Source organism: Leopardus geoffroyi, chromosome B4 (assembly GCF_018350155.1).
Source record: "Leopardus geoffroyi isolate Oge1 chromosome B4, O.geoffroyi_Oge1_pat1.0, whole genome shotgun sequence".
NCBI classification, from domain to species: domain Eukaryota; kingdom Metazoa; phylum Chordata; class Mammalia; order Carnivora; family Felidae; genus Leopardus; species Leopardus geoffroyi.
This window is the reverse complement of record NC_059341.1, coordinates 80,360,182-80,384,221: the sequence shown is the minus strand read 5'-3', so window position 1 is coordinate 80,384,221 and position 24,040 is coordinate 80,360,182. Positions and strand designations below refer to the sequence as shown.

The window sequence follows — 24,040 nt, the reverse complement described above, 5'->3', positions numbered from 1 at the left end:
CATTTTGGTTTACCATTGCTTTTAAATGTTCACGGATACTGCTCTTGTACCTCCTTTCTCTTTCCTCTCCCGCTTCCAAAATGAAAATTGTTTTTTTCAACCAACTCTTAAGCTATACTGCTTTGCCTCAAGTAAAGTCCCTGGCTCTGCCTGAACACAGCTGCTCTGAAGTTCTCACAAGTTACTGTTTTGTACATGTCAAGACGGAGTTTTTCCTAGGCTTCAGTAGGAGGGAGTCAGTGTTCAAGCAGCCTCATCCACGCCTGATAAGGAGGAGTCTTCTCCTTGCAAGGAAGTTTTAGGTGGAGCAAATAGCGTTGCCTTGTACATGCATAACAAAGACAGCTCTCTTCTTGAGACTAGTTGGCAGGCTGGCATATAATTGTCCCTTATCCCTTGATAAAGGTACTAAAGTTAAGATGCAGATGTTGTTTCTTTGAGAAAAACAAATGCAGCATTCATTAAGAAAGAAGAAGCATTAATTTCTTTTGTTGTTGGTTTCTCTGAAAATGGTATTATGATTTTAGAGTTCGTGAAAAAGTCTTCCATCGGGGTACCTGGCTGGCTCAGTCGGTGTAGCTTGCAACTTTTGATCTTGGGGTCATGAGTTCGAGCCCCATGTTGGGTGTAGAGAGAGAATACTAAAAAAAAATAAATAAGCTTTAAAAAAGAGAAAAGCTCTTCCACCTATTTAGAAACATGTCAAGGAAAACAATTTTTAAGCATCTGGTTTTTGAATTTTGTCTTCCTGCAGCAGGCTTCTTTAGGGATCAATATATTCATGAAATGTGAAAATACATTATATTTGGAATCCCTGGTAGTTGGGTCTTTTCACTTCCTAATGTTATAAGGAAGAGGTCCCCACTTCACAGATACCCTATCCCATTATTGGAGGTCTACTTTTAGAACATTCTTTACATTGTGCTGAAGCTCTGTAGTTCTGCCATTTGCAGCTACAATAAATAAACCTAATTATTTGTCAACATGGTAGCCCTTCAAATATTGGAGGACGGTTATGTCCCATGAAGAGAGGCTTCTCTTACTGGGGTAGATATCCCAAGTTATTTGAGCCATTCCTCAAATGACCATTTTTAATAAAGTTCACATTCCTCATCAACTCGGTTGCCTGAATCTTTAGGGTTTCTTATCTAGAACTGAAATAATGACATCTCAGGTATAATCTGATCAATACATAGTACAAGGGAGAGTATGGCCTCTTTTCTGCTGCACTTGGTACCTCTGTTCTTAAAGTCTAAGATCGCATTAATTTGTGTAATTTTTTGCATGTAATTGATGACCTTACATTTATCCTTGTTATTGTCATCTTGTTAGTTTGTGTTTATTGTTTTAGCTTAATAATGTTATTTAGCCTCTTGGCCATTCCTCATGTCATATTCTCATATTTGTATCATTGATAGATAAATTTGGTAAACAAGACATAAACATGACCCCTATGTGTTTGTTTTAGGTCACTGGTAAAAATAAGTAAGAGTGGAGTGATGCTGTGTAAATCAGCACTCCATTAATCAACCTTTCGGGTAAAACTCAATTGTGAATCCACCTACTGTTTTATGTTCTTAACCTACATTTCCTGTGAAATATGAAGAGGTATCTTGTTGAAATCTAAATATATTGTCTCTGACCTATCCCTGAGCTCCTAGGCTAGTGACCTGTTAAAAAATGAAATGAAGTTAGGGGCCCCTGGGCTCAATTAAGCGTCCGACTTCAGCTCAGGTCATGATCTCAGGGTTTAGTTCTTGATTTCGAGCCCCACATTGGGCTCTGTGCTGACAGCTCAGAGCCGGGAGCCTGCTTTGGATTCTATGTCTCCCTCTCTCTGCCCCCTCCCTGCTCACGTTCTCTCCCTCTCTCATCTCTCAAAAATAAACATTAAAAAAAAAGAAATGAAGTTAGACATTAGTTGCTACCTAGCTATGTTACGCTAGTGTTTATAGATCACTACATTACTTGCCGGTTGTTCATAAGCCATCTATTTAATAATTCCCCTATTTTGGGGGTGCCTGGGTGGCTGAGTCGGTTGAACGTCCGACTTCGGCTTGGGTCATGATCTCACCATTCGTGGGTTCGAGCCCCACATCAGGCTCTGTGCTGGCAACTCAGAGCCTGGAGCCTTCTTCGAATTCTATGTCTTCCTCTCTCTCTTCCCCTCCCCTGCTCATGCTCTGTCTCTCTCTCTCTCAAAAATAAATAAACATTAAAAAAATAATAATTCCCCTATTTTTTAGCTGTAATTTTCCTCCCATTTCCAACATTGCTGGTCCTGCTTTATTTATTTATTTTTTTTTACTTTTTCTTTATTTTTTAAACAATTCTAGAATGATTAACAGTGTTTCTTCATAGTTGGATGTTTTTTGTCATCAGGTGAAATTCTGTTTTAGAAACTTTTAGGAAGGAAAAAAAAGAAACTTTTAAGAAGAAATGTCATTCCCTCAACATTGTATTCATTTATTCATTTATTTATTTTTAAGTATTTATTTTTGAGAGAGAAAAAGAAAGAGAGAGAAAATCCCAAGCAGGCTTCACACTCCGCACTGAGTCCAACGTAGGGCTTGGTCCCAGGACTGTGAGATCATGACCTGAACCGAAATCAAGAGTCAGTTGGACGCTTAACCAACTGAGCCACCCAGGCGCCCCATTCCCTTGACATTTTAAGTTACGTATTAAAAAATTAAACTTTTGCCCATGTAACAGTTATATTGTAGCTGCCCCATAATATTGATACCTCCAAATTAGAACTAAGTTTTCATTTTCTGTTTGGAATAAAAACCTATACCACCTGTAAGAAAACACACACACACACACACACACACACACACAAAATTGACATTTATAATTACAGTTTATTGATGTGGTGGGCTAAGTTTGCCATGTTCTGTGCTGTAGGTAAAATTGTGCTAGCAATAAGCCAGAAATCAGAAGACATCTCTCTAGGGACTAAAGACGATGTTGGCAGCCAACAACTTTCCTGTGTGTTAATTTTAGACCTGATAGTTGAATTTATGTTTGAGCAGTTTTAGCTGATAAATGCATTTTTTAAAGCACCTTCCTCTTTTGGGGTTTTAATTTTTACTTTCACTTTTAGAAAATTGCAAATTGTGAATGGAAATGTCTGTGCAGAATAAAGTAGCATGCCATTAGGGACAGGATGCATCTTCTTTTGATAGCTTCTCATCCATCTGAGATTGTTTAGTTACGAATTCTCCTGGAAAGCAGAAGGATGGACTTGACGACCCCTCAAGGTCCTTTCCAGTCCACACATTCATAAATAGAAACTCAGATCAAAGAACTTACTGTTGAAGAATCAGGAAGAAAAATAGAGTGTAAAGAAAATGAAATTGAAATGGTTCTACTGACCCAGTGGGAATGGCTAAACAAAAAGTAAGGAACATAAATGACAAGAAATAACTCCTTTGAGCAAAAACACCAGAAAACAAAACAAAAACCCAAAAAACAAAAGTCAACAACAACAACAACAAATATTTTGCATTGGGGTCATTTCATGTCTTTAAATATTTCATCATGATACTTTCTTTCCAAAATTTCCCTGGTGGACACTTTGTATTGAAAGAATGTTTTTTTTTTTCTTTCCTTAAGTCATAGTATTTTGTTTCCTTTCCTTCTCTTGTTTATCCTTTTGTTTAGAAACTTTTTTTTGGTGGGGGAAGGATTTGAATAATATACCCACTGCCTGTATACAATGAAGAAGATTCAGTTTAGTTTTGAAAGTAAATGTATACTGCTTGGCTTCCTTAGAGAGGAAGGATGAGTGTTATATTTCAGGAAAAATTTTATGAAAAGACCAGTTTGTTATGTAGTTTTTAAAGCTTTGTAAGCAGACACCTAGGAAAGATTCCCAACTAAGGCAACTGTGAGTTACATTAGTATTGTGAAGGGTATAAGAACACTTAGTAGGAGAACAAAACTCATTAGAGACTCACAACTTCACTTTGTTAGCTTTTTCTCATTTTTTGGTGATTTTAATTCTAAATGTTCTCATACATTTGAAACCCGAGCATGTATAGAATTTCTCTTTTGGGGCTACCTGGCTGGCTCAGTTGTAGAGCATGAGACTCTTGGTCTTGGGGTTATGAGTTCGAGCTCCACGTTGGAGGTAGAGTTTAGTTAATAAAAAAAGGTTTCCCTTTTCTATTCAGTACTGCATTTATCCTTAATAAATGTCAATTTATGAAGGTCTAACAAGAGCCATGATTTAGCTTAAAAAGTCACTTTTTGTGAGCTTGTGGCTTGGGCCTCTGTGGGACATTGTTTTGACATAGCCCCACCTTCTCACACAATCCAACTTGTTTTGAGTAGAATTACCTATTAATATCTTCTTATCTGGTATAGTGCTTTTTGCTGACATAATGGACAAAGGAGATTTATATGCTAAATTGGTCATACTGTATTTGGGGCTTAAAATTTACAATGTGGTAGAAAAGTTACATTTTTTTCACATTAAAAAATAGAGTGTAATCATTCTTTTTGAATAGGAATATGCCTGACTATATTATAAAAACAGGATGACTTATTGGATAGAACATATGACTGCTATAAATGATTTGTGTTGGCACCAAGTTTCTTGCCAGTAATGTTTATTTAAGCTTTATCAAACTTGAGTGACACCATGTTGGTTTTATTTAACATGGTTTTTCTGATACTAACTTGTCTTCTGTAGCACCATTTTCTTTATTGTTTTAAGTTTTGGGCAAGCAGTAGTTTGCTGGTATTTTATACATCTGTGTTTGGGACTGTTGAAAGCCAACCAGTGAGCATTAGAATACCCCAAACAGATCACTGTGTTGCCAGTCTGTGGACAGTCTTAGAAAATAGATACCCGCCCCCCCGGGACAGTTTCTAACCATTGCCATGATTGTCATCATGAGATAACTGTAGCAATTTCTTATCTAGGACCAACCTCATACTGGAGTTTAATGTTAAAGTCTATCAGGTTTGTTGTTGTTTGCAGTCTGTTTAAATTAAGTCCATAAAAAAAATAGTAAGTTCATGAAGATGTTAAATTTATCCTTAAAGATTAGTATTTTGGGGCGCCTGGGTGACTCAGTTAAGTGTTTGACTTTGGCTCAGGTCATGATGTGGTTCGTGGGTTCCAGCCCTGCATCAGGCTCTGCACTGACAGCTCAGAGCCTGGAGCCTGCTTTAGATTCTGTGTCTCCTTCTCTCTCTGTCCCTACCCCACTTGAACTCTCTCTTTCTCTCTCTCTCCCAAAAATAAATAAACATTAAAAAAAGTTAAAAGATTAGTGTTTTGGGGTTGACTGGTGTTGGTTTATTGTTTTAGTGATGATACTTTATCTGAAAATGAGTAGGAAAAAACACAAAACACAACATTAAATTAAAAAAAAATTTTTTTTAATGTTTATTTATTTTTTGAGAGAGAGACAGAGTGTGAGTGGGGGAGGGGCAGAGAGAGAGAGAGAGGGAGACACAGAATCCGAAGCAGGCTCCAGGCTCCAAACTGTCAGCACAGAGCCTGACGTGCGGCTCGAACTCACAAGCTGTGAGATCATGACCTGAGCCGAAGTCAGATGCTTAACCAACTGAGCCACCCAGGCGCTCCCAACATTAGATTTTTGACAGCTTACCATTTTCAAGGAATTTTTCGACTCCTAAAATGCATATTGAAGCCAAACATAAATAGGTATAATGTTCTCTAGTTATTTCTAACTCTGCTTCCTGCTTAGCAAGTTGTTGCTTCTTTGTCTTTGCTTTATTAACTTTTCTGAGGATAGCTCAGAATAGTTCCTTGAATCCTCCAAAAGCCTAGAGAGACTTAAAAAAAAAAATTCTAGTCAAGTAGTTGCCTATATGAAGCTGCTTCCAGATAGGTTCTAAGCTTTGGCCATGTGTTGCCTAACTTATGATTCAGCCTAATTCTCACTCCCATCTGTTTTCAGTCATTTGCTACAAAACTATTTGGTCTATTTAAGCTGGCTCCTTTTTTTGAAACCTGTCCCTGCATGTCAGAGCTCGAAATCCAGAAATTAATTTTAACCTTCTCTTTGATCAGTCCAGGGTATTCTACTGTTTGTGTATTTCTTAAAGCAATGGGTTTCAAACTGCTTTTGGTCTCAGTCCTATCCCTTTATACTCTACAATTGTTGGGGACTCCAAAGGGCTTTGGTTTGTCTTGGTTATATCTATTGATATTGAACATACTAGAAATTAAAATGGAGCAGTTGAAAAAATATTTATTTTATTTTATTTTTAAATGTGTTTTATTTATTTATTTTTAGAGAGAGAGTGCATGAGAGAGTGGAGGGCGGGAGGGGCAGAGAGGAGGGAGAATCCCAAGCAGGCCCCATGCTCAGCACGGAGTCCTGTGCGAAGCTCCATCCCATTACCCTGGGACCATGACCTGATCCGAAATCAGGAGTTGGGCATTCAACCAACTGAGTCATCCAGGCACTGTGAAAAAATATTACTTTAAAATGATAGCATAAATAACTGTATTATAGTGTCAAAAAAATTTAGGGGAAGGGCTTCAGATCTCTTTAACATCTGGCTTAATAGAAAACAGCTGGATTCTGGGGCGCCTGGGTGGCTCGGTCGGTTAAGCGTCCGACTTCGGCTCAGGTCATGATCTCATGGTCTGTGAGTTCGAGCCCCGCGTCGGGCTCTGTGCTGACAGCTCAGAGCCTGGAGCCTGTTTCAGATTCTGTGTCTCCCTCTCTCTCTGCCCCTCCCCCGTTCATGCTCTGTCTCTCTCTGTCTCAAAAATAAATAAACATTAAAAAAAAAACAAAAACAAAACCAGCTGGATTCTTATATCTGCTTCTGCATCCAGTCTGTTACACTATGTTGTTTTGGTTGAAGTATATGAGGATAACCTGGGCTCACACTGATACTTGATAGGAAAAGGAAAGATTCTTTTCAGATAGTTGTAGATAGTCTTTCCTTGATACTATACCAGAATCCAAAATGTGGTAGTTTCTTAAAGGTTAGCTGTTGTGTAGAATCTAAAACCACATCTGTGAACTTTTAATACTTTATTACGTTAAAATGAATTAGCCTCTCTTGCCCTTTAAACAGATGGTTTACCCATCTATGACTTGAACGGCCCTCTGAAAGGGTCTCAGGGATCTATGGGCATCCCTGCACCCCACTTTGAGAACTGCTGTCTGATAGTACCAAACTGGAAAAATACACGCGTTTACTATGTGGAAGAACTAAACTTTCCAACCACTTTAGTGCCTCTCAAATGCTGGGTTACTGACCATTTGCATTGGAATTACCCAGGGTGTTTTTTTAAGTGTAGATTCTTGGGTCCCAAAGCCAAGAGAATCCAGGAGGCATAGGAATCAGCATTTTTCAAGGTGCCCAGATGAATATGCTAAAGATTGAGAACTATAGAGCTAGATTAATTAATCTTATTTTAAGAAAACCTAATTTCTGGGGTGCCTGGCTGGCTCAAGCAGAAGAGCATAGGACTCTTGATCTTGGAGTTGTGAATCTGAGCCCCATGTTGGGTGTAGAGGTTACTTAAAAAAAAAAAAAAAAAAAAAAAAAAGAAAAGAAAAGAAAACCTAATTTCTAAAATTTGTAGTCAAATAAAAAGGAATTGGTTGAGGGGCGCCTGGGTGGCGCAGTCAGTTAAGCGTCCGACTTCAGCCAGGTCACGATCTCACGGTCCGTGAGTTCGAGCCCCGCGTCAGGCTCTGGGCTGATGGCTCAGAGCCTGGAGCCTGTTTCCGATTCTGTGTCTCCCTCTCTCTCTGCCCCTCCCCCGTTCATGCTCTGTCTCTCTCTGTCCCCAAAAAAATAAATAAAAACGTTGAAAAAAAAATTAAAAAAAAAAAAAAAAAGGAATTGGTTGAATAGTCACATTATAAAAGTTCTTATTAATTAACACATATACTCTGACATTTCTTATAATTGGGATCTCCTAATTAAGCATGTACTTTAATTAATAATAGTTATTTATGAATATCAGGAGTTTGCAAACTAAGACCAGAGAGTAAATATGTTAGGCTCTGCAGGCGTGAGGTCTGTGTTGTAAGTACTCAACTCTGCCATTGTAGCACGAAAGTAGCCATAGACAACATGCAAAGGATAAGCTTGGTTGTTTGCCCTTCAAACTTTTTTTATGGACACTAAAATTTGAATGTCATGTATCGTTTAATTATGATGATTATTTTAATGTTTATTTTTGAGAGAGAAAGAGAGACAGAGCACAAGCAGGGGAGGGGCAGAGAGAGGGAGACACACAACCTGAAGCAGGCTCCCAGGCTCTGAGCTGTCAGCACAGAGTCCAATGTGGGGCTCGAACCCACAAACCATGAGATCATGACCTGAACCAAAGTCAAACGTTTAACCAACTGAGCCACCCTGGTACCCCAAACTTCATATAATTTTTATGTGTTCTGAAATACTTTTTTTATGGTTTTTTTCAACCATTTAAAAATGTACAAACCATTCTTAGCTTGTGGGCCATACAAAAACAGGTGGCAGGCTGGCTTTGGCCCACAGACTGAAGTTTGCCAATCCTTGACATATACTAGAACTGGATTGTAAATTGAAAAAATTTATAATAAAATATACTTAATGTTAAAACTATAACATTATTTAATTTCCCTAGACAAAAACAATGCTCCAAGAACTTATAATCCCTCAAATTCATATTTCTGGACATTCACTTATATAATAAACATGTAAGAAACAGCTACTGTGTGTAAACTTTTGGAAAGACACAATTCAGTTGGAAGTAGTTATATAATATACAAGTTGTCATATAACTTTCAGGAGTCCTAAAAAGATATGCTGTCAATTTTTGTATCTTCTTTCAGGTGTGTGAGAATAGGTAACTAGGATTCAGGCCAACCTCAACCTCTTGACTCATCTTTTGCCCATTTTTTTATAATTCTGTACCTCTGTTTTCCAGTCTGTTAGTTAGCAAAGTGCTTTACGCTTTGTGTTTTTACCCAGATATAAAACAGTAAGGCAAGTTAGTTTAAGATTGTAATGACGTATGTGCTTTCTATATTGTCCTTTTGGGGCAGTTAGTTTACGTACTAGTGAAATAATATATGCTAAACTGTTTTTATGCTAAATAACACAGTGGAAAACAAACTCAGAATTTATGAACAGAAATTTCAATTCCTAAATAATCTACTGCCTAGTAAAACTTGAGTCTTTGTTTTCTGAGGTTCACATAACATGTATTATAGTCTCACAGTTCATATGTTTATTGGCATTTTTTCCTTAAATCATTTTTCTAGATGTAATGCAAATCACAGTAGTACCGAGTATCCTATGGAGAATCAAATGTTGAGACTGCTGTGGTAGAGATCTTTGGTGTTTGTACTCTTTGCTTGGCGGCAGTTAAATTATCTTAGAGTCAGAAACTTAGTATCCAAAGTTATGTTCTTGGAGGAGAACTGTTTGTATATAATTTCTTTCTTTTTAATATCATAAGGAAATGGAGCCCATAGAGCTCTGTTTGGGTGCCTGTCTAAACTTTTTAGCTTGTTTATAGCTGAGCTGAAAGGCATTCAGTACCTGCTAAGCTTGGTTTCAGCTCTTTATTCTCTTTATGATGAATGGATGGGGCCGTTTCTGAATGTTTAATGTAAGTAATACTAGTTGTTAGGGAGCATTCATAGGATTCTGAAAATGAGTCCTTGAAGGTAACAAAGGAGGAACTATCTTGAACTGCTTGATTACCCTGTGTATCGTTATGTTTAAATTTCCACTGTGTCTATTTCTATATGAGCTGTTAGTTTATAATTTTAGAAAGATTTTTTGGTAGTCCATTTTGAACTTGTTAATTTGTCAGTTGGTTCTGTTGCTTTGTAGTAGAGAACGAACAACCTTGTATGATTTGTAAGTATGCTGTTTAGTGCTTTGGAATAGTCTAGCAGATGTGGGCCTTTTTGAAACTCATTAGACATGTTTTGTTTTTTTTCAGTCATGCAGATCAGCATTTTTTTTTATTAGATTACATCATATTCTGTATTTTTATTAAAAGCAATCTGTGATCATTGTAGACTTTGGAAAATTCTGAAGGTACAAAGAAGAAAACAAAATCACCTGGAATACCATTACCCAGAGATAATCATTATTAACATTTGATGCTAATTCCCTTATCTTTTTTATGCTTTTTTTTTTTTTTTTTTTTTGCTTTTTTTTTTTTCAGTAGGCTCTACACCCAATGTAGGGCTTGAACTCATGACCCCAAGAGCAAGAGTCTCAGAGTCACTTGTTCTATTGACTGAGCCAGCCAGGCATCGTCCCTATTTTGTTTTCTTTTTTTGTAGATTTGGAATTATGGTGCATATGCAATTTTATTTATTTTTATTAAAATTTTTTTTTAATTAAATTAAAATGTTTATTTTATTTTTGAGAAAGAGAGAGGGAGCGAGCATAAGCGGGGGAGGGGTACAAAGGAGCAGAAGAAGGCTCCTTGCTGACAGCAGAGAGCCCGATGCAGCATGCCCTAAGCATGAGTCGGGCCCCCAACTGACTGAGCCACCCAGGTGCCCCACATATGCAATTTGATAGCCTGCTTTTTTCCCCCCACAGAATGTATAGCATTTTCTCATGTCATTAGATAGCTTTCAGAAACGTTATTCTTAACAACTTAAATATAGTCTATTGTAAGGCAATATCTTAATTTATATTTATCCATTCTTCTTAAATGTTTAATTTCCGTTCCTTTTTTGTTGTTAGAACTATGATGAACATTTTAATACATAAGTGATCCATGTTTTGGGCTTTAACCTCAGAATAAAGTCCTGAAAGAATGATTTGTTCAAAGAATATAAAACATTTTAAGACACTTAATATAAATATTGCCAGATGGCTTTCCAGAACGATTGTTCAAGTATGTACTCCCAAAAGTCTTATATGAAGATGCCCTAACTGCATTCTTTTATACTTGAAAATGTATCTTAACAGCTCTGGCCTAGGTTTTGTTTTCAAGGGCCAGTAAAGGGTTAATTTGACAAATAGCTTCCTTCTCCCAATTTCTTAAAGCTCTAACCAAAAACTATGGAGCCTCCTCTATGTTATTTGGATGATAAGGAAAGCATAGAGTTAGTTGGTTGTACTAAGTCACATCAAGTACCTTAGGCACAAAGTAGCTGTAAAGTATATACTTAAAATATGTCGTTAGACTTTAGTCTTTATTTTTTTTTTTTAATGTTTATTTAGAGAGAGAGTGCACACGCAAGTGGGAGAAGGGCAGAGAGAGAGGAAGAAACAGAATCCCACGAAGGCTCCGAGCTGTCAGCACAGAGCCCAACACGGGGCTCAGTCTCACAGACCATGAGATCATGACTTGAGCCAACCTGAGCTGAAATCAAGAGTTGGACGGTTAACCGACTGGGCCACCCAGGTGCCCCTTTTACCAAGAGTTTTAATCCCTCTTTTGTGTGCTCTTGTCTATACTCTGGAATTAGCTAGCAAAGGAACTTGACAAATGACCACAAAGAATAAGAGAAATAGCAAGGGATTTAATATATATACTGATCAATCTAATTGAACTTGTAAATTAAGCCATCATTCTTACCACTTACGTGGCATCTCTCATGCCAGTTGACAAAGATTCTTTGACCAAACTTTAGTCAGGTTCGAGAACCTTCTTGTAGGCATACCTGTGTACTTTCTTGTAAGATCCAGTTTTAGCAAGACCCCCCCACCCCCCGCCTTCGATATCTGATTACCCTCACATCTGATCAGGTTCTCCATCTTTCTCAATCCCCCAGGTTATATGTGATCATTCTGGCCCATCTTTAGCAAGAATTTGGGGGTGCCTAGGTGATTCAGTTGGTTAAGCATCCGACTTCAGCTCAGGTCATGATCTCACTGGTTCATGAGTTTGAGCCCCACATCGGGCTCTTTGCTGTCATCACAAAGCCCACTTCATATCCCCTGGCCCCCTCTCTTTCTGCCCCTCCCCCACTCTCTCAAAAATAAATTAACGTTAAAAAAAAATCTTACTAGGTCGGTTTAGCCAGAATCCCCCTTTGTCCTGATATTTCCTTTTAGTAATTTTCTATCCATTAACCCCTACTGTGGTCGTTGGCTGTAAATTTCCACTTGTCCATGATGTATTTAGAACAGAGCCCAATTCTGCACTGAGGTCTCTTTCCCCCTATTACAATAGTTCTGAATAAAATCTGTTTTTTACTGCTTTAACTACTGTTCGGCTCTAGTTTTTCTTTGACACAGATGAGTGAAAGATTCTTTTCTTTCTTCTTCTTCTTCTTCTTCTTCTTCTTCTTTTTTTTTTTTTTTTTTTGCAAAGGATTATTGTCTTTTTTAAAAAAAAAATGTGTATTTATTTTTGAGAGACAGAGAGAGAGAGAGAGAGAGTGCAAACAGAGGAGGGGCAGAGAGAGGGACATAGAGGATCCAAAGTGGGCTCTGTGCTGACAGCAGTCAGCCCAATGTGGGGTGTGAACACACCATCTGCGAGATCAGGACCAGGGCCAAAGTTGGGTGCTCAACTGACTGACCCACCCAGGTGCCTCTGTCTTTTTATGTCCACTTTGCCTGGCACTTAGTAGTTCCTAAGTAATACATTTTGAATGAATGAATGATAGCTAGTCTGAACCCTTTCTAGATTTTCATGAATCTTTAATATTAATGTTCTTTGATATTAATATGTTCTTCTCATTTTATATACTTAGTAGTATCTGCTTTTTGTTATTAGGAAACTAAGAACAGGGCCTTGGGTGTGTTCGTATATGGCTTTTATTCCTTACAAAAATTGGGCCATTTTATGAACAGCAATTGGTTACTAAAGAAATAATCATATTACACCTGGGTCCAGAGAACTGACTTTGTAGTCCTCGCTGACAGATTCCATCCTCATTCTATTAAAAAAGAAGAAAAAAGGATAGATATACCTGTGTGTGTGTGTGTGTGTGTGTGTGTGTGTGTGTGTACACATAGAGAATCAGTTTTCTTATTTGCACATTGACCATTTTAGGATATACTTCTGGTTCTGTCAAAACTATGTAACAGATTTTATGAAATTATCCCAGTTAATAAAAATCAGTGTCTGAACCTTGGATTTTCTTCACTTCTCTCCTAGCATTCAGATAACTTTCTGTCTTTTGAATAGATAGTAATTTTTATCATTTATGCATTCTGGTCAGTCTAGTACATGAGCCTTTTTCTCTGCACACTTGGCCTCTAGGATAGCCTTTTTCAGCATCTTTGTTTTCCTGTTCTACGATCTCCTCTGAAAGCATCTCACTTCCCCTTGGAAGTGTCTCTCAATATATGCATCCTTTGCCTTTCATTTGTTGGCTAGTTCTTTAAAATGCTTGAGTTTCATCCTGAGGAATAGATCATGGAGAAGACAGCAGACTTGAGTGTCGTGCCCAGACAAGTGATCTACTTGTCAAGTTGTACAGTTACAAATGGGCCGTGAGTTACATTCTAGTGAATGGCAGCATTATTATTCAAGATTTCACCTTTGTCTCAGTCTGTTTATACTATAGAAATGTGTTGGTTTTGTTTTTGAGAAGGCATCAGTTTGACCTCTCTCATGTATGAGATTTGTTTTAAGTATCAAATAGAAATAAGCAACACATTCTCTATATGTAGCAATTGATGCAGCAGATTGGGAATTAAAAAGATGTAAACGGGATTTTTTTTTTTTTTTTACTTTTTTTTAAATGTTTGTTTATTTTTGAGAGAGACAGAGAATGCGAGTGGGTTGGGGCGGAGAGAGAGGGAGGCACAGAATCTGAAGCAGCCTCCAGGCTCCGAGCTGTCAGCACAGAGCTTGACGCGGGGCTCGAACTCACAAGCTGTGAGATCATGACCTGAGCCAAAGTCGGACACTCAACCGACTGAGCCACCCAGGCGCCCCCGGGGTTTATTTTTAATGTTTATTATTTTTGAGAGGGAGAGCACAAGTGGGGGAGGAGCAGAGAGAGAGGGGAGACACAGAATCCGAAACAGGCTCCAGGCTCTGAGCCATCAGCACAGAGCCTTACATGGGGCTCAAACCCATGAACCGTAAGATCATGACCTGAGCCAAAGTTGGACGCTCAACTGACTGAGCCACCCAGGTGCCCCTAGAATTTTAAGTGGGAGAACAGATCATTATTGTTGTTGCTAAATATTCTTTAAAAAGACAAATCACTTTGAAGTGAAAAAGCAAGAATGATGGAAATGAAAAAGAGCAAGAGACCGAGGAATGATTTAAGAATAATTGTGGGTACTTAGGAAAGAGGGCCTTCTTCCTCCCATTGTGATCTTCCTTTTGGTGAAAATGGCAAAACAAAAGCTAATAAAGTGGGAAGGAAGCAGGAAATCCCAGTTAGTGACTGTCAGATTCAGTATTTAAAGAGCCATGAAAATGCTTGCTTCTGTTACATTTAATATTTTTCCCCCAACTTGGTTTTGCCTTTTGTTTTCTTTTAGAAAGTCATGATATTGCATTTCTATTCCTAGTAAGGATGCAGTTAAATAAAATTTGGAAGCCATATATTGTGATGTGATTGTACAAAACCAAGAAAACCAAGTTAAATTTTGAATTTTGTGGTTTGAGGGAAATTGTTCCAGAGTGTATTTAATCCCTCTTTGTGCCAGCGCTGCCCTAATCCTCAGCCAGCAAGCACCCTTTTCCTCTTCTAGGTAGAAGACAGAACATTTAGCCTCAAATAACAGAACCAAGGTAAAAGGAAGGAATCCTGCCTGGTTCCTTATGTTATGTCTGCTCTAGCCCTTGTAATTTTAGTCCTGGTTGAAAATCTGTTAGAGGACCTTGTTGAAATAAAATTCTCATTTTGTGATTATATCAGGAAAGCAGGTTTGGGGACTAGGAAGTGGAATTATCTCCAGCACAGCAGTTAGGAATTTTTCGAGAGACGAATTGCTTTCCAGAAATGTTCTGAATTTTCAGTCCTAGTGGCCTTGGTCTTTGTATTTATTTACTTTTATTTACTTGTATTTATTTTTTGCACTATGTCATAGTTCCAGAAAGTGCTAAAAAAACTCATCACGTATTTAAAACAAACAAACCAGAAAACCCCCTTGTCCTGGGGCTGTGTGAAGAAGAATAAAGCTCTCATTTTCCCAGTACCCAATCATCAGCTCGAGCTGGCTTCTCCTAGGAACAGAATTTATTGAAGCAATTTATCCTGGCTAAATGTGATATAAATCTGTGTACACCTATGTACATACAGGCTCCCTTCCATTACAGCAATGCTGCAGCATCAGTTTCCTTCATAGTTAGACCCTGTTCCTATCACCCTGAAAGATGACTAAGAAGCCCTTTCTATTTTATGGGGCACCCCACAATTTTGAACACTGATTAGTTGTGGAATTACTGATCAGACTACCAGAAATACTGGTTTCCAACCCCAGAGTGAGTCTTAAGAGAGTAGGAGAGATGTTACCTGGCTACCCTCTGAGTTTTAAACATGCTTTTCTGATTACCAAATTCAGTCCAGCATTTTAACATTTTATTTTAATGCAGACCTGAGTGAGGTTAACTCTGACCTTTTGATTTTGGTTACAGTTCTGAAGTTGTTTCTAGGCATATTCAAATTCTTCTTCTTCCTCGTTCATCTTCCCTTGTTAATATTCTTTTATACCCCTTTCTTTCTTGTAGAAGGATGTTCAAAAATGTCCTTTAGGAGTTTATTTTATGAAGACTGTTTTTATGCCCTTCTCCCCACCCCTTCAAAACACTGTTTATCTTTTGGGAATATTTTCCCTAGGATTTGCATTTCTCATCCTTATCTACCTCCACCTATCTACCTATTTTTATCTTATCCTTATCTACCTATTTTTATTCCTGGTTGGGAAATGAGAAATTTTCCCAACACATTCATATTGGAATTATTGTTCTTTGACAAGGAATGTCTATCAACATTTCAAGAGTTTAGCCTCAATAATTAAAAAACAACAACAGTGTAAGCCCTGTTAAATTCTTCAGAGAAATAGAGAGGATGGATGGTGATGCCTTTTAGTGCCATTTCTTTTATCCCCTGCAGCAGCACACATCTGTTGGCTGCAACAGAGCAGCCCAAGAGCTCTGGCCGAGAGCAGCACAAACAGCCGGAACATATTCACCCAGTAAACCCCCAAAGAGTCGACATTTGTTTTATTGCTGCTTTTAAAAACCTAGCCATAAATAGAATTAGAGGGGGAAGGGCACCGATATTTCTCCATTTGCCACAGACGATTGGTGGGGGGAGAAGGAGGCTCCCAGTGGGGAGAGAAGGTTTTTATTTTTATTTTTTTATTAATGAAAATCATTTCCCGTGTAGCCCAATAGGATGGGTGCTTTGTTTTCTTTGGCAATAATCTGGGATAAACGGCCCTTGCCAACAGTCTCGTAGTTTATACACCAGGGAGCCAGATTATAGCCCTGTAAAATGGAGCACCCCTCCTATAATCCCTTAATTAATTAAATGACAAATTTTGGTCTTCTCTAGTTCAGAAATATGGCTTCCGCATCGAATGTTCTGTGGATTTATTGACATAGGGAACTGCACTGGTTGTAATTCAGTAGACTAGAGGAGTGTGTTATATACTGTAGCAGAAAGAGGGAAAATCTAGCAAAAGGTCTGAAATTCCTTGACTATTGAGGTCTAAATTTTTCTAATTAAAAGTTTCAGTTGAGGCGCGGTAGATCATATGCCACCTGTCTAATGGGTCTCCCCAAAGTAGCCTGTGTTTATAGCTTTGATAGACAGCATTCTTGGAGCACCTGTTTCTAGGCTTGATATTTTTGAAGCACTTTTTTTTTTTTTTTTTAACTCCAGCATATTTAACATAACTTTTCCCCCTGCCTCCCCCTCCTCAGCTCCGCTCTGCTATATGAAATATGGGAGACGACAGACCGTTTGTGTGCAATGCCCCGGGCTGTGGACAGGTACGTTTACAATATACTTTATTGTGAATGTCTCGTTGTGAATCAAAGTGGCTGTTTTATCACTAAGGCAAAGAGTTTAAAGCCGGTATTTTACGTGATCACTGGAGGTAATCAGATCAGAGGATTTGCAGTGTGTAAATCCATGTTATGAGGAAGTGTAGGCACTCTACCGTAATGAAATCTGCCTTGCTCTCTTTCATATTGTTATTCTACTGGTGTTTGTTTCCCGACACACAGTGTTGGGGAATACATGTTGCTCTCTCCTCCTTTATAAAGCTATCCATCTAAATACAAAACAAGTTTAGAAATATCTTTTCCTCAACCTTCAATGGATATAAAAGTCTGCTTAACATATTTAGAATAGGCAGCCGAGAATGTACCCGTTCATTGTGAACCACAATTTGCTGGAATCTGTTGGATTTTTTAAATAAGAAAAAAAAAAAGTTTCTTTGGACTGTTGATCCAGAAAATCATTGCTGGTAGCTAAGGCAGATATCTGTCTATGTAGGGAAGGCAAATCCAGTGTAGAACCTGAGATGTCGCAGCAAATATATAAACTACGAGATTTCTTAGTCATTTTCCCTCTCTTATGCCATGAAATGCCTTGTGCTGTTCGTCAGCTGCCATGTTATTATTTGCATATGTGTACATTTTGTGTCAGATATTTTTCATTATATGCTTTTTTAATAAAGTAATTTTGTTGAAGTTGCCTTTTTTTTTTCTTCTTCCCCAATTTGCACCTTCTTAACTCTTCTTCCTAGACCCTTCCCTACTGCCATGTTCCACAAAGGATGAAGAAAGGAATACAAAGAAAGTTTTATCTGCCTTCATGAATTGATTTTATGGAACCTGAAGGTTGAATTTCTGTTCAGTTAGGAATATGCCATGTGACTGCCCAGTGACACTTACTGGTGGTATGTGAGATTGCAGACTAGTTCTATTAAACATTGTAAATACTTAGACAAAAAGAGAGAGTTAAGTTCCAGAGATTCCTAGGAATTGGAATTTGAGAGGTGGATGAGATGGGGGTGGTGACAAGGAATGGGCAGAAGGATGATTCCACATTCCAGTAAATGCTGAAAATTTCAGAGAAGACCAAAAAAGCCATTATATTCTGAAGTATTCAGCATCATAGGGTATATTTCCTTCCTTGTCAGAGTTTTCAACTTTATTGTTGGTTGGATGTTTTCCCCGTGTGATTTATGTTTTATTCTTTTACAATAGAAGCCACCTGAGAAATTAGGATAAATTTGTTTCCATTTTCAAACAGCTGTATTAGAATATATATCTGAACTTGATCCCTCCAGATTTTTGTGTGTGGATGTGTTGATAGCAGTAGTTACTGTGATTTCCATAATTGATACCTGGGACCCTTTTCACTTATCTCCCTTTAAAAATCTGCATTTTTGGTGAAAAGAGTTATTTTTCTCATACTTACATTTATTTTTCTTTGTTCATGGCTTAAGCTACTTAGTGCCCCTCTTATATGTTGTATGCTGAAAACCACCTAGACAAGGACTTAAAGAAATTAAAATGGAAAATCATCTCTTAAGCTCTCGGAAGAAGAAAGGTTTAAATAGGTTTCTTCAGACTGTCTATCAGAAAAGAGTAGTTTTCACTGAAATTTGTGAGATCCCAGATGGTTTTGTGTTTGTTTGTTTCTTTTTGTTTTGCATTTTTTGGACTAGAGGTGGTAAAAACAGTAGGACTTTTTACTTTGGTTCCTTTTGTATTGTTGGGTACTGTTTACCATAAGCCTTTTCCTTCCCCTATTTTTCCTCCCATTTCTGAACTATCTGCTGGTATTTTGGTTGTTAGGACTCATTATAACCTCTAGTATAAGTCCCAAAGGCTTTTTTTTCCCTTTAGTGGATATGGTACTCAGGGAGATGAGTATCTTCTTTTGGATTCAAGGTACTTGTTTCATAGAAAAGCATAGAAAACTACGGCTTAAGTCTATGAAGGTAACTCCTTTGCATGTCAGAACTTTATGGTTAGGTAAAATTGTAGTTCTTTAGTTATATTTAGTCTTATCCCAAGTTTTTCCCAATATCTAAGTAAAATTTAACTCTAGGATCTCTGCAAGACTCACTTTACTGTGATTGCTTTCTATTATATGAAATAGTGGAAATCTGGCAGAGAAGATAAATTTGGGAAAGCGAACTACCCTTGGCCTATCATCCAACTTCCTTATATCCCTTGAAAATGGTTTCATCCTGGAGCCCCTTTGAGGCCTTCAAGCTATGTATAATCCTCTGTCATTGATTCAAATTTTTTATTCCAGAAATGGTAGAATAATAATTTTTTTAAAAGGCTATGTAAATTCCAGGACTGGCGATAAGGACCATGATAATTTTTACAAGACATGGTTTGGAACTTACTGCCATAGAAGCCTCAAAAATCGGTGGCTCCGGTATACCACTTAGCGGAAGAAGGAATGAAAGCAAATTACAATTCAAGAGACTGATCCTTAAAAAACCAACCAACAGACGAAAACTATATGAATCTTGCATTATTTCAGTATCTGTTCTGTGCCCGGACTTTACCCAATGGGCCCTAAACTCAGAAATCATCTTACGCCTTAATATTAAGGGAAGGTGAAAGGAAAATTTACCTAAAATAGACTAGTGGATTATGCTCTCCACCATATAATCAAAACCACCGGGCTTTCAATGGATACGTAAACATGTTTTGGTTGCTAGGTCTTTAATGGCTGTTAGTTTTGGATTCTGTTCATGATCCACTTCCCAACAGTAAGTCTGATGTGACACAGCTGAATTCTAAATATGCTGCATGTACTTTTTTTAAAAAAGATGGCTGCTGAAGGTTGTGTTCTCTGCATTCTTGTCTGAAAAGACAGATGAGAGGGTGTTTTGAGCCCTTTCATTTCTGTTCTCCTGTTGAGACCGTGTTTCTCTTGAGGCCTAATCACTCTCATGAAGAGGAACTTAGGGAAACCAATATTCTTGCTAATACCTCTCTATGGAATGTGGTAGCAGAAGTAGTTAATAGAGCTGCCTCCAGAGAATGGGTTAGTGTTGTTAAGGCAACAGTACCCCAGATACCCTGTGGCAAAGGGTTGGTTGAATTTGAGTGGTTTGGGTTTTTGAAATGTTTATAAGATAGCATCTAATTAAAACCATTCTGACCATAAAATGGCTTTGCTTCTGTTATTAAAATAATAAAAGTTTCGTTTGGTGCTGAATTTAGGTAGTCTTTTAAGTTTTTTTTTCTTTTAATTTTTTTTAATGTTTATTCATTTTTGAGAGAGAGAGAGAGAGAAACAGTGTGAGTGGGGGAGGGGCAGAGAGAGAGGGAGACACAGAACTCAAAGCAGGCTCCAGGCTCTGAGCTGTCAGCACAGACAGAGCCCGACGTGGGGCTCTGCGCGGGGCTGGAACCCACAAACCGAGAGATCATGACCTGAGCCACTCAGGCGCCCCAGTCTTTTAAGTTTTTGATGCTTTGAGAGACGTTTTTATTTAAAGATGGATTGTAGGGGCGCCTGGGTGGCGCAGTCGGTTAAGCCTCCGACTTCAGCCAGGTCACGATCTCGCGGTCCGGAAGTTCGAGCCCCGCGTCAGGCTCTGGGCTGATGGCTCAGAGCCTGGAGCCTGTTTCTGATTCTGTGTCTCCCTCTCTCTCTGCCCCTCCCCCGTTCATGCTCTGTCTCTCTCTGTCCCAAAAATAAAAAAATAAAAAAATAAAGATGGATTGTAAAGTTGTTTTATTTTATGTGCAAGCAGAAACAATTACAGTTGACCCTTGAACAGTGCAGGGGTTAGGAACACCCGTGGGGAGTTGAAAATCTGCATACAACTTTTGACCCCCCCAAAAACTTAACTACTAATAGCTTACTGTTGACCTAAAGCCTTACCGATAACATAAATGGTTGATTAACTCATATTTTGTATGTTATATGTACTGTATACTGTATTCTCACAATTGAGTAAGCAGAGAAAAGAAAATGTTATTAGGGAAATTGTAAGGAAGAAAAAATTTACAGTATTCTACTATGTTTATCAAATGGACCTGCCCAGTTCACACCCGTGTCGTTCGAAGGTCAGCTGTACTATGTTTTTGACAGTAATCTTGGATTTGTAAATGCAGTTAGATAACTTATCTTTTAGACTTTTTTGTCCAGTTTTTATTACTAGAAGTCAACAAATTCCATATTCCCATACCTCCCTCTCTGGAACATGACACTGTTTTGCAGTACAAATTACGCAGATTTCAGTAGTCCTTCTGGTTATCATAACAAAGCCTTTGAGCAGAAGCTGATCATATAAGCTTATTACTTAGAATGTCTATTTCCTTAAGAACAGGAACACATTTCCTCGGAGGAGATACATCTAATGCACAGTATCATCCCATTATTAGCCACTGAGAAAGATTTCTATCATAACCTACTCTGTATCAACTCTGTCCTTTTAAGGACAAATCTTTTGATTGTTTCATTGTCCAGTGTGACCTGATCAGCTCTTGTTATTTTTTTTCCCCTACGGATGTGTCCTACCAGATCTTTTCTTCTCCCAGAGGACATTTAGGTACAGGTTGAGGTTCTGTTCATATCTGAGACCTGAAACACATAACTAGCTCATAGACCTCCAGGGCCTGCTTTCCCTTTCTAAGGCCAAGAATAGCAATAGAGCCCTAGTTGTGGTGGGATTGAGGGCAGCTTCTTGTACCTCCTTATCTTGTCATATAATAGGAATAATGTTTATGGTGCTGTAGTCCTGGCTTCACTTGGCATTTAACCAACCTCCAGTGCTGTTTATTGCTTCGTATCCTCTGCCTCCATGAACATTATCCCTTAAATCTCTATTGCTTTGTAATATATGAGGCAACAAATAGCTTCTATGATTGGTTAAATGCCGGCATACTACAAAGGTATATGTTTTATTGCCTACATAACACAAATCTATAGAGACTTTTTCTGTTATCCCAGCCCTCCCTTTAAATGGACCATACTGGTACTATGGGACTCTGGATTTTTAATTCTATCCTTTTGGCATGTTTCCCTATTACCTGGCATTAACACAAAAGAAAAGAAGGAAAATGGGTTGGTGCTGGTTACTAATTCTTTATGTTAGGGGAGCATCTTGAATTAGAGAATAACAAGGAAAGAAATGGCTGGTTAGGTAAACCCCATTTATGGTGGTACGTACCATATTTACATGCTTCGACAGGTGAGGGCAATTTCAGGCAGACAGATAAGCCTTTCTTCCTCACCCCCTGCCAAGAGTTTAAAAAAATTCAAATTTTTATTTAATAATTCATATTTCATTCAATAATTCATCCAGTTCCCATCTGGTAAGAGTGCCTGCATGCTGTCAGGCAGCTGAAAATACACTGCATTATACACAATTAGGCCAAATGCTAACCTTGTTTTTTGTAATAATATGTTGATTTTGCAATAACTTTCAGTCCACTCTGACTATGCTGCAGTTTTATGTAGCCTTGTGATGGAAGTAGACCACCATTTTGCATTGTGTAGACAAAATTGGGACTGAGGTTTTTAAAACTATAAGTGTATTAAGAGCAAGGAATTCAACCTGTTTTTAACGTCAGATCTGGCACTCTTGACGCTTGCCCTTAGAAACGTGTGGTTGATTATTTTAGGTTTTCGTATTACAGTTATTGTTACGTTACTAAGAACATGGTAGATTAAAAGCATCCCTGCTCCAGTTTGCCGAGGGGGTGGGGGGGGGGGGGGTGGGGGAGAGGCTGTATGAACCTAATTAGAGCTATACCCAGGAAATTAAGATGAAATTTTTCAGTTATTCACTCTTGTTTTCCTTGGGTATGACTTAATATTTGGAATGGGAGCCCAGAAGCTGTTCTCAGAGCATTCCTGGTGGGAAAAAAAATAAAATCCAGTATCTTTGTATCTCCGTTCTTCCTAAATCAGGAGAGAGGCTGTTTGTTAGTCCCTTCTTTCACAAACTGCCTTCTGTCTCTGGGAGCCTGTCCTTCGTTAGTCCCACTTTTGCCACCCCTGCAAAACAACATATAGCTAGGTTGTTAACTTGCAAGATATTGTCATCGTCGTGTAGAATTCATCATTCTTTTATCAAATACTCTTCCAGCTAATGCGGCAGATTGAAGAACAGCCAGAGTGTTCCCTCTTTCTGGTTAGTGTGTTTCTTTAATGCAGATTGACTTGCTCAGCAGTCGCATTTTGTCTGAAGCCCTTGTTAGGGCCTACTCTGTATGTGGATTCATAACACATCTGTGTGTACATCTACAGTGCTGTATAAATAATAATAAGTAATCACCAGATGGCCTATAACTGCTCCTCTGGACCCGCTGGGTCTCTTGAAGCTGTTAGTAAAGTCTTCTGGCGTTTTGCTGGGGAAAACTTGTCATAGATTTATTTCTAAAAAAATTCAAACTCACAACTGGGTGTTTAGGACTAGATATTGCTGTCTGTGTTGTAAATATTTAACAGGCTTTGTACAATGACAAGTAAAAGCGCCATTACTAACCACACACGGTGGCTGTGGAGCTCTTCTTCCCTCCCGGCCATTTAGAAAAAGGAAACGAAATGCCGATAAATTGTGCATTATGAACACGGTGCAAGAGATGCTGTCTGGAAGCTCTTTCATAGGAGAGGAAAGAGAACCTCAGTGTTCTGCTCAAAGGATGGAACCGGACAAACTTAAGCTTTTTAACCATATGCCAGTGACTTCTATTAAAACACAATGTCCTTTTTCAATGGGACTTGCAATACAAGAAAAACCCCTTCATCTGGAGTTAGGGAAGAGCCAAGTCTTGATCTTAATTGAGTCTTTATAGCCAAATGATAAGCCCCTTTGAAAGGGTTACAGTTGCAAGTATTAGTAAACACTTAGCTAAATTTATATCTAAAAATGTAAGATACTTATTGTTTGCCAGTATTTATAAAGCAGAATGCCTTTATTTTTGTCCTTTTTTTCGTTTGTTTTTGTCAAAAGGGTTATATATTTTGCTCTTGGGGAAAAAAGTCTTATTCTGATTTTCTGCTTATAAATTTCTGTGCTATATTTCGCAATTGCTATTACCCTTGCTCCAGTACCTATTTCAGGGTACTTGCTCAGAACAGCAATGCATATTTTAAATAAAAATAGAACTGATTGTCTCTAAATTTTAATGTTTTAAAATCTTTGTTTGTCATAA

The 24,040-nt window shown here is 38.2% G+C and overlaps 1 protein-coding gene across 6 annotated transcripts in view; it reads left to right on the top strand.

Moving 5' to 3' along the window:
• ATF7 (activating transcription factor 7) overlaps positions 1 to 24,040 on the top strand; it is an 86,665-nt gene that overhangs the window by 2,499 nt on the left and 60,126 nt on the right. For all 6 annotated transcript variants that reach the window (XM_045466712.1, XM_045466708.1, XM_045466709.1 and 3 more), the window contains one exon: positions 16,814 to 16,882. In XM_045466712.1, the coding sequence (XP_045322668.1) occupies positions 16,835 to 16,882 (48 nt within the window). In that variant the 5' untranslated portion in view covers positions 16,814 to 16,834. Of the gene's footprint in view, positions 1 to 16,813; positions 16,883 to 24,040 lie in introns of those variants that run through there.